At 52.9% G+C, this 13,979-nt stretch overlaps 6 protein-coding genes across 6 annotated transcripts; 3 read left to right on the plus strand and 3 right to left on the minus strand.

The window, feature by feature from the left end:
- Positions 1-3: 3 nt before the first annotated feature.
- On the plus strand, positions 4-1,376 carry POX_e06316 (Homoserine kinase; the record flags this gene model as incomplete). Its single annotated transcript, XM_050115139.1, has 3 exons — positions 4-427; positions 647-945; positions 1,032-1,376. 3 exons carry the CDS (start codon positions 4-6, stop codon positions 1,374-1,376), a joined length of 1,068 nt encoding a protein of 355 aa, XP_049967599.1.
- Positions 1,377-3,073: 1,697 nt separating this feature from the next.
- POX_e06317 (uncharacterized protein) lies at positions 3,074-3,400 on the minus strand (the record flags this gene model as incomplete). The annotated part of the gene is made up of 1 exon (XM_050115140.1): positions 3,074-3,400. One exon carries the CDS (start codon positions 3,398-3,400, stop codon positions 3,074-3,076), a length of 327 nt encoding a protein of 108 aa, XP_049967600.1.
- Positions 3,401-3,716: 316 nt separating this feature from the next.
- Positions 3,717-4,339, minus strand: POX_e06318 (RING-box protein 1; the record flags this gene model as incomplete). Its single annotated transcript, XM_050115141.1, has 4 exons — positions 3,717-3,815; positions 3,922-3,992; positions 4,075-4,153; positions 4,232-4,339. 4 exons carry the CDS (start codon positions 4,337-4,339, stop codon positions 3,717-3,719), a joined length of 357 nt encoding a protein of 118 aa, XP_049967601.1.
- Positions 4,340-5,350: 1,011 nt separating this feature from the next.
- POX_e06319 (uncharacterized protein) lies at positions 5,351-6,892 on the plus strand (the record flags this gene model as incomplete). Its single annotated transcript, XM_050115142.1, has 1 exon — positions 5,351-6,892. One exon carries the CDS (start codon positions 5,351-5,353, stop codon positions 6,890-6,892), a length of 1,542 nt encoding a protein of 513 aa, XP_049967602.1.
- A 3,827-nt stretch (positions 6,893-10,719) lies between these two features.
- On the plus strand, positions 10,720-12,505 carry POX_e06320 (Glucan synthesis regulatory protein; the record flags this gene model as incomplete). The annotated part of the gene is made up of 2 exons (XM_050115143.1): positions 10,720-10,730; positions 10,930-12,505. The coding sequence occupies 2 exons, from the start codon at positions 10,720-10,722 to the stop codon at positions 12,503-12,505; spliced, it is 1,587 nt and encodes a 528-aa protein (XP_049967603.1).
- A 690-nt stretch (positions 12,506-13,195) lies between these two features.
- Positions 13,196-13,936, minus strand: POX_e06321 (uncharacterized protein; the record flags this gene model as incomplete). Its single annotated transcript, XM_050115144.1, has 1 exon — positions 13,196-13,936. One exon carries the CDS (start codon positions 13,934-13,936, stop codon positions 13,196-13,198), a length of 741 nt encoding a protein of 246 aa, XP_049967604.1.
- Between the last annotated feature and the right edge of the window lie 43 nt (positions 13,937-13,979).

Raw genomic sequence — 13,979 nt, forward strand, 5'->3', positions numbered from 1 at the left:
AACATGAGCACTTCTTTCTTGATCCGCACGCCATGCTCGTCAGCGAACATCGGCCCTGGCTTCGACGTGATCGGTCTGGCCCTGTCCCTCCACCTCGATATTCATGTCAAGATTGACTCTACAAAACAATCCTCGACGTTACCGCTGAACTGCGCCATCACCTACGAGGATCAGAGCAAGTCCGTTGAGCAGATTAGTCTGGACCCCGAGGTCAATCTGATCACCCGCGTCGCCCTCTATGTCCTTCGGTGCCATAACCAGCGTGCATTTCCTGTGGAGACCTCCGTGCATATTGTCAACCCGATTCCCTTGGGTCGGGGGTTGGGATCTTCTGGAACGGCCGTCGTCGCTGGTGTGATGCTGGCCAACGAGGTCGGCAAGTTGGGACTGAGCAAGGATCGTTTGTTGGATTATTGTTTGATGATCGGTGAGTAGAAACCTATGGCTCACAGGTTTGCGCATGGTCACGATTCAGCCAATGGCATGCGCTTCGTCGGGGGTTCAGCTCCCCTGTCTTGGTCGCCAGAGCTGTTGCTGGAGACGAGTGTGATACCGGCGCAATTTGGCATCCACTCTCTACCAACCCGAAGCATTTGCTGCATAGATCGCCGCCCAGATATACTAACCTAATGGCATTGCTTTGCAGAACGGCATCCGGACAATGTTGCCGCCTCTCTGTTTGGTGGTTTCGTCGGTACCTACCTCAACGAGCTCAAGCCTGAAGATGTGGCGCGCAAAGAGATCCCTCTGAGTGAGGTGCTCCCCGCCCCCGCCGGAGGAGTCGACACTGGCATTAAGCCTCCAGAGCCACCACTGGGCATTGGTCACTACCGCAAATTCGACTGGGCACCGGAAATCAAGGCGATTGCGATCATCCCCGACTTTGTCGTGCCCACAGCGAACGCCCGCAACGTGCTCCCACAGACCTACACTCGTGCCGACGTGGTATGTCATCCATGCTTCCACACTAAAATCCCACAAAGTATACCTGACGAAGCCACTTTCGCACTGACACGAATCTCTTCTTGCAGGTTTTCAACCTCCAACGCGCTGCCTTGCTTCCCGCCGCCTTGGGCAGCTCACCACCAGACCCCGACATGATCTATCTCGCAATGCAGGACAAAGTGCATCAGCCGTACCGCCAGACTCTCATTCCGGGTCTGACGGAGATCTTGCAATCCATGACCCCAGCCACTCAGCCGGGCCTTTTGGGTATTTGCCTTTCTGGCGCGGGACCAACCATCCTGGCCTTGGCAACGGATCGCTTTGATGAGATTGCCGATCGCATCATTGCCCACTTTGCAGGCAACAACATCACCTGCCAATGGAAGTTACTCGAGCCTGCTCATGGTGGCGCTACTGTAACCTCTGAGTAGAGTGGTGCTCTGTCCATTGTGTAAAAGCTAGCACGCAGGCTACCAAGGCACATGCTGCGCAGCCACGAGGTTCGAGCTGCCTAGGCCGTGAAGGCCGCTGTTGATTGTCGATGCAATCAGCGGGGCAGAATCATTCACTCTAGACCAAGGCTGCCGGGGTCATCGCTAATTCTCGGTCTTGGATTGGCGCAACCGCGGAATTTCTTTTCTTGATGGCCTACCTTGACTTGAGACCGGCCACAGACTTAGAACCGAGGTCACGGTCAGCTTATCTCTATTTTTGTTCCAACTGACTAAATGCTATAATTGCATGGCCAATTGTCTTCAATATTTTCCCGTCCATTTCTCTTCATCCTCGTTAAGGGACAAGCTTTCAAACACGGCGGATCCACGACCTTTCTTTGTGCTCAGGGGGTTGAACATGTGCAATCTATGGCCGTTGCGGAAAGAAACTAGAGGCCCTCGTCAGCTAGTAGAGCCGCGGGTGGGTAGACATGATACAGAACCACTATCGCACTCCTACTTTCCATTCATCTCTATCATGAGACGGGCAGTTGTGCGCTACCTACCTAGGTACGGTCTTTTCCCCTTTCAAATAAATTCAAATTATATACATGTCCGGGTTTCATTGTCCTTTCTTCACATAAACATTTCGACTCCGCTGTAGTTCGAAGTGGTTCCGTAATCCTTCCAACCCTTTCTCGTTCGTACAGCTGAGCACGCTGTTGAACTAGGTAGTATCTGTCATCTACCATAAGCTTCGCCACTATAAGCCAACAAGCCATCGGCTCCATCACCCGACTACACTCAACCGCACTCCGCAGATCTCGAGGCGGAGGTGGGAGCGGAGCCGATGGGCAGATGACAACAATACGATAAGCCGCCCCATCTCCGAACCATACATCCGTTTCAATCGACCAGCGACATTTGACTACATTACCACCGTCCAGTCCAGTCCAGTCCAGCCCGTATTTCCTCTCTTTTTCCCCCTCCTTTTGGAAATACCCGTGATTCGCGATCCCCAGAGTATCCCTCGGTATTCCAAAGCCATGGACGACATTCTAAAACCATTGCAAGATGCTTTTGAAGGCCAGATTGTAAGAGATGATTGGAATCCTCCTCCTTCTTTTCCTCCTTCAGACTACACTGCACTGCGCGATTTGACATTCCTCGATTCCACGCGACCCTGCGTCTGTCTTATTGAAAGCTCAAGCTAATCGCGATAACTGGGCGGGAACAAACGTGTAGGACTTTCACGGCCAACGACTTGCTGAGCTTTTGAGTACGGTCTTGCTTGTACTTTTTGGGGTAAGTTCATTTCATCTTAATGGAGGGTGGCTGAGAGATGGGTGTTGATGGGAGATTTCCTTGTGTATTGCGCTTTATACGGAGTGTTGCGCGGATTGGTTTGGAGTGTCGAGCTCAAGCTTGAGGCTTGAACATGAGTTTAGGTCCCCCTTCATATCCGGAGCACTGAAGCTTAATTTCCATCTTGTCTTGTGTTTCTTGTTCTCTCTCTCTCTCTCTCTCTCTCTCTCTCTGCTCTGTCATTCCAGGTTGGACTTTTGCTGCACATCGGACACAAGCTGACATGATCACTTTTCTCTCTTCCTGCTTTTGAACAGACACTAAGCTTCCTGGCCGGTTACATCTACAAAGACATCCATCTTACGCTATGGACTGGGTTAGCAGGGACATTATTTACTGCGCTGGTCGTGGTTCCGCCCTGGCCCTTTTATAATCGCCATCCGGAAAAGTGGTTTGGGAGTTTGCCTGCGAGGACGGCGGGGGTCCACGGGGTGGTGGTTGATGGGGTGAAGGTTGCGTGAATACCCTGCTGCGTGAGGAAAAGGGGGGATTGGATTGGCTGTAGATGGGGCATCTAAGAAGTCACGCTGAGATTTGAGAAGAAGATGAAGAGAGCGGTGGGAGGAGAGGGCCACCATTGTCAGAATCATCGTCATCCTCGGAAACATCATGTCTGAAATGGCTGGGTGCAAAACCAAAGGACTGAGAAAGGTCATGGGTCTGGAATCGTCTCCCTGCCAGACCTTTGTTTCGAACTAGGCAAGTTGTTTACCAAATGGCGACTGCATGGGCCTTGAATTCCTTGCTCAGGTCGAATCATGGGGATGACTGGTCCTCCACCGAGACATTCTATTATTTGAGTTGGTAAGAGAGGCGCAAGCCCAGTAGCTTTGAAATGGTATCGGTAGTGCATTGATCTCGTTGGTAAATTTGTTATTGAGGGTGAAATAAGAGGATGAGAGGGAAAAACAAGCCACCCCGAAAGGGCACCTCGAAGAGATGTCTCGTAAACACAACAACGCCCAGCGTCGTTTACCGTCCATACTTCTGGAACTCCCAGTCTCGGTTGTCGAGCGGGCAAACTTGTCGGGTCTTCAGCCATCGCGAGATGCAGTGGAAGTGGAATGCGTGCTATAATAAAGTGGGGGAAACAATGTCAGCCAGTATTCTCACTTAAATGTCACTCGTTCGAGTCTGGTGTTTCCACTGGAAAGGGACCAGGATGGTAGATACACACGTTGCAGATTCCCCAGGCGACAGTACACTCCTCCGTAGTTGTTGATCCTTGGTTCGCCTGGCACTCGATGCCTATTGAAACAAGAGAGGTCAGTCCGGGGTTTCCTATCAAACGCAGGCGAATCTCTGTGGACCGCGCGGCGGAGGAACATACACAAGTCCATGATATGGTTTCGACAGATGGCGCAGTTGTCGACGACAATGTCCCAGGCCCAGAGAGCGACGGCGTTCCACTGTCAAAGTGAGTTGTTAGTTCCGTGATGGGTGACCGTGAATTGTCAGTGGCTCCCAAGGTTGGCGGACTAAGGTACCTTTTTCACTTCGAACTTCTTCTTGTCGCTGGATGAGTCGGCACCCTTGGCAACAGCTTTGCTCTTGCTGGAAGAGGTCTCTGCCTCCTTCATTTCAACGTCCGCCATCTTGGCTGAAAGTCTGTGGAGGATTGTGGTTCGACTTGTTTGCTGAGAGGTGGGGAGAATCGGTGCGCGGCAGAGAGATATACGGGCGGGTAGTTGGAGGTGATATTACGTAGGGTCCCTTAAGGCGGAGAGAGACTTTGAGATAACGAGCGATAGGACCTTGGAGGATGGGTCGCCGACACTTTTTTAAAGGAACTACGATAAAAACCACAAATGAAAGCAGGCAAGCAAGGCATTCGGTGTCAAGTAATCACTCATTGAATTGGCACACTATCAGAGCCTCCATCACTCTGGGAGATCACCCTGCTCGTTTGATTCAGATGGTTCCATCGTCTCTCATCTCTCGCAATCCTCAGTTCCGAGCGCACCAAGTCCACACCCGGCAGCCGCAAACACCAACTTGGATCGTTGCGGACCAGCTCTGGGCGGTGGAGAGGGCGGAGTGGGCGGAGCAAAGGTCCAAAGGGGGTGCAGTCAAAGAAACGATCTCGGATACGATCGATGGAGAACCAAAACGGATCGGGTTGAGTGGGAAGTGGCGGAGGCCTTAGTCATTGCCCCCGCCGCGCGCTGTGCCCGGTCCTGCGACACCCGTCACTTGACGATGACTCTGCTCTCTCTTCTCTTCTTGCCCTCACCCACGTTTCTTCGTTCCATGCCAAACATGTCGCACTCGTGCAATTCAATCGAGTTTGCTTTCACGTCACTTTAGAGTCTTTTCCACGTCGCCGCTTCATCCTCTTTTGAAACCCTCCCTCCCCCCTCTTCAATCCACTTCCTCTTCCATATTTCGCTTCGCAAATCGCACTCTCCCTCGGTCTCGTTCCTCTGCATCTCCGGCGTATTCGCACAGTTGATCAGCTGCTGAGCAGTGACTGAGCTTGCCTCTTCTAACGTGTTCGCACAACTCTTGTGCTCATCAGCGTTGCTCGTCCGTCTATTTCACATCTCCTTTGATCGCTCTTCTCTCGCACCGGCTGCCTATTTCTTAAGCCAACACCAACCGTCACAATGTCGGCCCAATCTCCACACCTTCTCACCCCCAAGGCCGCTCGGAACAACAACAATCATATTGCCAACAGCGCCATGAGCGGAACCCCCCAACCCCATCCGCGTCGCGCTTCCAAGAAGTCCAACACTCCTCAATCCAAGAATTCCGCTCTCCTCAACACCCCACCATCTTCGCCGCCTGGCCACATGAGTCCCGCGGGCGCAGGAGCCATGACAGACTCGTCGGTCAATGTCCAGTCCAAGAAGAGACCCCCGCGTTCCGGCAAGAAGCCTCAACCTCGCAATGTCAATGGAAACTCATCGGGCCCCTACCAGAATGGCCACAAGCATTCGAATTCCCAGTCTGGCGCAGCAACTCCGGCCAAAGACAGCGCCGTTGCCTATGCAGGTCCAACCTTCCATGCCTCCCCTGCTCCATCTGCATTGCCCATTCCAAGCTTCTTCTCCAAGTCTCTGCCTGAATCAGAACTGGCGCCACATTTGGAAACTGACAGCGATACCGCGGACATGGAAGCCGACCTTGAAACCACTCCATCCAAACCACGAACTGCTCGCTCGCAACCCACCAAGCCCAGCCAAGCCTCGCACCAGCCCTCACCTCTTGACTTTCTTTTTCAAGCTGCTGTGCAGGCTCGTGCTTCAAATACCATGGGCAGCCCAGAGGCATCGACTCGCATGCGCTCGCCGCAGACCGATTCGAAAGTCCTTCGTTCCCATTCCAACCACACTGCAGGCGGCATGTTTTCAATGGAGCTGGAGACTGATCGTGCACGAGCTTCCCCCATCGGTCCCTCCTTTGCGCCATCCTACCAAGATCGCATGAACGCTTTGCGGTCGGCAAGCTCCCCAACTCATTCGCCCTCCCCGGCTCCCGCTGCGCCCAGTGGGGACCAGTATCGTGCCACCACGGAGCAGTTGAAGCACATGTTGCTGAACCCTCGGCCTCAGGAGCCACCTGCTTCCACTAATTCCCCGCCCATCAAACCTACCCGTGATTTCGGTGCGGCCAGTCCTGTCCGGCCAAATATCAATGCCTCGGTTCCTCATTATGCCACCCCTATGCGCGCCTACTCTGGCCCACCGCAGCCCTCGCACGCTGATGGCCATGGTCACACCGCGAGCCCAGCGGCAAACCCGTACGTCTATGGCCCCGGCTCGCAGCCCCTCCGCAACACCAATTCCCCTTTGCGGCGCGAGGTACCCGTGGCAAATGGCTATGGCAGTATCTACGGCAACGGGGCCAATTCAAGCTTTTACAGCAATATCCACTCCTCCGGTTATTCTTCCCCTGCGCCTTATGCCAATCACACCTTCGCCGCGACTGCGCCTGCGGCCGTGCCGTACCAAAACAACTTTGTTTCCCCGCAGCCCCAATACCACCAGGCTGCTTTTCCCCTGACCAACTCTTCCTCCTCCACCTCTCGACCGGTCGACACCAAGAAGATGGAGGATGACTTGCGGCGCATTTTAAAGTTGGATGCGGCTGCCACCACGGCGCCCTCTCTCCCTTCAACTAATTTGCAAAGCTCTTTTGCCGCCTAGCTTGTCTAAGTGTGCACGGGAGCTTTGTTTTTGATTTGACGAGCGTGGCATATCTCGACAATTATGGACATGATTTCGTTTCTCTGCGCATTTTTGTCCCATGACCTCCCATTTGCCCTTGTTCTTTTTTCTTTTCCTTGGCTTATTTTTTCTTCTTCTCTTTCTTTTCTGCTCTCCTTTTATCTGCGCCCCTGCGCAATTGTCTTCTGGTTTGGTAGACTCCGTCTACTGTGTTCTACGGATCTCTTGCATCGGTTGCCCAGGCGGCATGCATGAAATCCTCGGACTGGGTCTGAGGATATTTTCTTGTTTCTTGTTTGTCCTCTCGCAACCCCTGCTTGATGCCTTTTCTCTTGGATCTTTTTTCTTCCCTTCCCTTTTTCGCCTTGGTCATTCTGCGTTGCTTTGTTCTCTCTGCGTCAATCGCGTCCACTCTCTTTTTCCCCCTCTTTGCGAATGACGATCCTGGCAAATGGTCGGACGGTGTTTCTTGTCATGACGTATGGGTGCTCTTGGCCTTTTTGGTGCAGCCTTGGGCCATGATTGAGTCTGGCTTGACCGGCTCGATTGTGGTTTGATTCGGGGGCGTTTTCATGTTTTGACACGAAGTCTGGCTGCTTCGTTTGCATCCGTCGGAGTTTGTGCTTCTTATGTCCCATTGAACTTGCATGGCACTCGCAGGTATGGTGCTGGATCGAGCTTGGCGAGCCAAGCCTCTTTCCTCGGTCGACCCACGGCTATGATTGTACGTGCGGCGGTCTTTCCCTCGTTGAGGGGAGACGTTTTCTTGTTGTGTGGTGTTCAGGAACCATCCTTGTCACGACAGTCCTTTTCTTCTTTTTCCCGGAGTTTATCAACTCAATCTCTTCTGCCTCTCCCCGGCCAACCAACCACCGCCATGTCTGCGGGCTATTTTTCCCCCCATTTGTCTGCGGAGGGTTCGTGCTACAGGTGGTTTTTGGGACTCGACCCGGATCGTGCTCTCCGATCGCATGATACGAACTCATGATCTGGTGTCGCGTGAGTCTCTTTCTTCCGTAGTCTATCTGAAATATTTGCGAAGATCATTCGCGTCCACTCTTTTTACATCGACTCCCCTTGTATCCGTATTTTTTCTGTATCTGTATCGGCTTTTGCCTATCTTATCAAACCAGTCCTGGCCAAGTGTGCGCGGGCAGTCTCCAACATCATGTTCCCCTCCTTATCTTCCAATGACAACTCTCTCGCCCTGCGTGTCGAGCACACCCCCCACCGACGAAGCCAACTTTGAGTAGCACGTACGTCCAGACGACTCATCTATTGATGAATTCCCTATGCAAATTCCATAGACTGGGACATCGTCATTGGCAGCACTAACTTTATCGTGCTTGGGTTTGGTTGTGTTTTAGTATCACAGGAAGTATGAGATCAATTATGTATGCGCCTAGTTTCAAATGATTCAAGGGGGGGGGGAGAGAAGGGCAGGCACAGGTCTAGCGTTCGGTGTGAGGAGCAGGTGTCTTATTCTGCTAGGTGTCAGCTTGTAAATATTCCGAACCAGGTAAATCATGGGTTGTGGTGATTAGTGAGAGTAGGTGTGTAGAGCAGATTGAAGAACATTATAGGTTAGTCGTCGGCTGGGAGGATCATCAAGCCGATATGAGGAGATAATCACTCTATATCGATAGAACAATAGAAGCATGGATTTATCTTGGGCTTGGCGGGTATTCGTTTTCAGCTTGCTACCGTATGTCAGCATTGTCGAATAAGTATGATGCGGCCTCTACGATCTGGACATTTTCCCGTCTTTGACATATTCTGATTCTAGCGTTGAGGTATGTACGTCAATAATGTATCGTCTTATTAAACCTGTAATGATATGGCACCTTATACATGCATCCATATACATGTTAGCATCCAGACATTGTACCATCGTTCAGGTTCACATCTCGGTCCCGACGGGTCCAATCATCATAGAGCAGTCCTGTGGCGCCTCCCGAGACACTATCGATCTTAACTTGCGTCGGGCATCTTTTGGTGGCCGCCTCGGCGCCTTCTCTGGCTGGCGGTCGATCCTGTCTTGGATCGGAGGAAGCTTGATTTTTGTTTTCTTTTTTTCTTTTGACTTTGTTTTAATTCAGTGAGTTTGACTCTTTTTTTTTTTTTTTTTTTTTTTTTTTTTTTTTTTGATGTTGGGGTTTTTCGGATAAGGAGTAACGCTCGCGCACCAGAGTCAGCATCTTTGATTCAAATTCAACAGTTGGTCACGAGACTCCCTCGTGACAGACAAGGGGGTAACCAGGGGAGGAGAGGCTCTTTGCAAGACGAAAAGGTCGTTTTCTGTCAACGGCCCCCTTTCTTCAAGGGAGCGTGACCCGCGTTCTAAACATAGATGCGCTTACTGGTCGATTGGACTCGGTCGGCCATTGGACGATGGTGGATGTTGAATCTCTAATGTGCGTTTGGCCGCAGGACTGGTGTGACTGTAAAAGTTACTGGAGTACAGCCATCATCATCGTCAGCACCTTAGAAGGACTTGTCCGACAGTACCGACTACGGACTACGGACTGCACATCCATACTACACAAGGAACACGCGCCCTCGTCAACATTGCAATTCCAACCATGATGTCCTCAAGTCTAACGCTCCCGGACATGATGACCTACGTCGATCAAACTCATTTGCCCTCGTTTCATTTTGCCACCATGTCTCCTGAATGAGATTCTCTGGGCGGCAAACTGACCTCATCGCAATGATGCGAGGCTCCTGCACCCGGAAGACACCGCGCTTTTGTGATCGGCATGCCTGAGCCTTCAGTGGTCCCGAATGCGGGCCCAAAGGGGAGGGGGGGAAAGAACTCCAGCGCGAGTGAGCGCCCACGCGCGCTCAAGCAGGCAGTGCATAACCAAACGCATCCGAAATTATGTCCCTGAAAGAGAAAGAGAATGAGCCCTGGATTTTCAAGACCCGAATCTCGCATCCGGGAATTCAGCCGGGCAAAGTTTCCCTCGTGCAGAGAGGGCCCAAAAGGGTCAGTGCCAGTGGTTTGGGGCTTTCTTGGTGGGCTCAGGTACCCTGGCCGTACCATAGGACGCCCGTGGACTCTGACCTGGCCCTGTCAAGTCCCAAAAGTCTCATGTCTTGAACGAGGGAACGCCTCAATTTAGAGTATCCAAATCCAGAAGAATATGTATTGTACATCCTCTCTGCCAATGAGCATTTTGCGTTGCCGGTTTGAATTTCTGTTGGTTCTCCCATTGCATCACTGCTTGAACGTCAGTCAATTTGGTTGGAAAAAGAAAAGAACCAAAAAGAAAAAGGGAAAAGAGGAAAAAAAAAGGGCGCCTTCTCCTTTCGTTCTCCTCTTAGGTGGTCGCCGCCTTCTCTCCCCCAAAGACCCAAAAAGACCGGCCGAGCCTTGCAAATCACGGGGAAAAGGACCAACTCTATCATATTTTTCGTGGCTGCCACTTTCCCAAAGGTTCATTCTGATCCTCAGCTTGCATCCATCCACTACGACAACTGGAACTTCCATTCTCCCACCTCGACACTCGACCACTGTCCCTGGAACTGGGTCCCTCAATTGGTCGTGAGCAGACGGACCCCTTCTCTCTTCCACCTCGTCTTCTGGAACGCTCTCTCCCTCTGGATCGAACCTTCCCCCCCCTTGTCTACGGCATTTTCCGACGGCAGGGTGTTCTTTCGTGGAAGCCTACTTGCTCTCTCTCTCTTTTTCTCTTCCTCTCCTCCTCCCGTCTTCGGAGACTTTTGGTCGCCAATGACCGTGCCCTGAGCTCTCTTTCTCACAAACTCCTTTATCGTTCACTCGCCTCACCCACCCTGTCATCATGGCCAACGCGTAAGTCTATCTGCCCCGTGCCGCTGTCGGCAGTTTGACAATCGAGTCATGCAACAACAAAAAGCAAGATACGAGAAAGAGACAAGAAAAAAAAAACAAGAACGCCAACTCGTGTGATGTTCTCCGCTCGCGTTCAAATGACGGCGATTCCTGTTCTCTTCGTTGGATCTTGTTGCTGATACCCCTGGCCTGTTTTTAGCATCGGCTCAGCATGGCGCTCGTTTTGGCATACCATGACTTCCTACGATCGTCATGCCTCTCACGATTCTCCCTATCGCACCGGTCGGCACGTTCCCCTCAGTCAAAGCCGGCATGAACCTCTCACCTCCATTGCCACCAGCGCTATTGAGTCCCGACCCGACCTCTCCAGTCCGTATGACGACGAGCCACCCAAGGGCTCCGCACATGTGACCGAATGGAACGACGCTTCTGCCGACCATGCTGCGGGTAACCGCCCCTATTCCCCTGGCATGCGCTCCTTGGCTTCGCAAAAACGCGGCTCGAGCGAGACGGAGGTGCCCTCAGAAATTCAAATGCAGAGCTTTCACGACGGGGCGCCCCCTCCACCCCCCGTAGCTCACTCGTGGCGTAAGATCGAGCGTTGGTTGGAACAGAACTATGAGGAACTCCTGGACAACTTGGGTGAGGGATGCACACAAAACGACATCAATGAATTGGAACACGAATTGGATTGCACATTGCCCCTGGAGCTGCGCGAGTCTCTGATGATCCACGATGGCCAAGAACGTGGTGGTCTGCCCACCGGTGTGCTCTTCGGATGTATGCTTCTGGATTGCGAGGAGATTGTGCAGGAACGACGAAACTGGAAGATTGTGAATGATGAATTCTTGAGCCAAAACGGTCCTCCCTCGGCCCCCATCTCGAGCGCCGTCGCCGGTTCGTCCGCCGCTGCCGCTCAGCAACCCGCGGGCGCATGGCGCAATGATCTGCTCGACCGTCAGGACTCGCAACCTCCCGGCGCCGTGCAAAAGGCCTACGCGCACCACGGCTGGATTCCCATTTCTCGAGACTGGGGTGGCAACCACCTGGCCATTGACCTGGCTCCCGGACCCGCCGGTAAATGGGGCCAGGTGATCATCTTTGGCCGTGATTACGATTGCAAGTACGTGGTGGCGCGCTCGTGGGCGGCGTTCTTGGCCAGCTTTGCAGAGGACCTCTGCAGCGGCAAGACCATCGTCGACGAGGAGACCAACGAGATGAAGCTCAAGGAGTTCAAGTCGCAAAACGTGGAACCCCCTTACCTGGAGATTCTGCGCTGGCGAGTGGACCAGAAGTATGGTCGTCGGGCTCCCCGGCGGCGCGGTCCTCACGGACTGGGCGTCAGTGGTAGCGGCAAGTCGAGCGGCCGAGAGTCACCCTACGGCAGTCCCACGCGTGCCGAGGAGCGTGGTCGCTCTCCTCACCGGTTTGCTAAGGGCTCGGCGCAGAGTCCCAAGACGACCTTTGGCGTGTCCAGTCCCCTGGCGCGTGTGACCGAGGAGATTGCCAGCCCCAGCACATCGACGGCAGGCCCTGTGATTGCGGAAGATGCGCGTGAACTGACCAAGGAGGCGACCCCAGCCGAGGATTTGATGGAGGTGGCGACCCCTCAGATTTCGAACAAGGAGAACGAGGTTTCGGCCAATTCGAGCGATCTCAAGCCCTCGGCAGAGGATGCAAAGATGGCGAAGAAGGACAAGGCTGACGGTGCGGCCGAATCGACGGAGATCGTTGACTCGGAGGTTTTGGGCGAGATGAAAAACGTTGCTATCTAGAGGAGAGTTTGGATTGCGAGGGATGGGAGTCCCGTTACTCTCTTTCGGACTATATGACACTTTTTGTTCCCTCTTGGATACTTTTGCGATGACGCTTTTCTCTTTCTTCGCCGTATCTCCCGACATACCTCTATCACCATCCCCCTTTTTTCGATTCCGCTCGCTTGAATGCCGAGCCTGTTGTCTTTTTTTTTCTCTCTCTTTTCTTTTTCCCCCTCTTCTCCCACTCAGCTATCCAGTTCCAGGGCAACGCAGGCGTCGATGAACCGAACTTTTGGGATGTTTGTGCTAGTGTTTCAGTTTCTTGTATAGAACTTTTTCCCCCTTCTTTTGTTTTTGTTTTCCCCCCTTGGACCCTTTTTTGGTTCACTTTCTGTTCCACTTTCGTACCAAGTCCTTTTTTCCGCCATGCTGTTTTTGAATGCTTGTCGAGTTCCTTTGCCGGCTTAGTGGCTTGTTCTGGCATATCTGTGATATTGTAACCTTAGCCGTATGAGAGGATTGAAGTTGAGCTTCGCGTTTAATTTGCCATGACTATTCCCGTAATCTTACAGTAGTGAGAGGAATCTAGGTCTTAACTATATTGTAAGGCGGGTGGTTGTCTATCATGGTCACTTTGTTTTTTGTTGTTGATAGCTAGGTTCACGACAACGTTGGAGATTCTCTCTCGCGGTCCAATCTTTGCCCCCCTTAATCCCAATCATCATCGTCTTCGTCCTCATCTCTCCGATTCACTTTCCCACCTCGAATCCCCCTCCGTTTCCCCTGCGCTCTCCCCATCAATCCATTCCGCCTCCTCCTCTCCCGATCCCCATCCTCATCCTCACTCCAGTCCTCCTCCCCATCACTCATCCCTCTCTCTCCCCCTCCCTCACCCTCCCCAACCCTCACCCCATCAAACACCCCCTTCGCCACCATCCTGCGCTCCAACACCCCAATCTTGAAACTATTCCCACTCGCATCAAACCCCCTCTCCCCCAACCCTTCAAACCCCACCACCCGTTCCACCCCCACCCCATCCTTGAACCCAATCACACACGGTAACACCCGAATCCCCAGCTTTTCCACCAAGAACGGCGTATCGCGCACGTCCACGCGCGCGAAGCGCACTTCATGGTGCGCAGCGGCCAGCTGCGTCAGGGCCTGGTCCATCACGGCGCAGCGGGCGAAATCCGGGTGCGAGAAGTGAATGAGGCTGCGGGAGGTGGAGGTGGTGTGGTCGAGGACGGACTGGTCTGTTGAGAGGGTGCGGTAGTTTTCGTTTTGGTGAGTGAATGTGATGGAGTTGGAAGGATCTGTGGAGCGGTTGGTTTTGGAGGATGCGAATTCGGCGTGGAGTTGTTGGATGCGTGTGTCGCGGTAGCTGGGGTCTTCTTCGTTGGCGAGGGAGGCGAAGAGGGCTTCGTCGTCGGAGTCGGTGGGGGAAGGCATCTTTTTTTGGGGGGAGTTGAGAATGGGGGGTTGTTGAGGAGGA

This window comes from Penicillium oxalicum, chromosome V, assembly GCF_001723175.1.
Source record: "Penicillium oxalicum strain HP7-1 chromosome V, whole genome shotgun sequence".
NCBI classification, from domain to species: domain Eukaryota; kingdom Fungi; phylum Ascomycota; class Eurotiomycetes; order Eurotiales; family Aspergillaceae; genus Penicillium; species Penicillium oxalicum.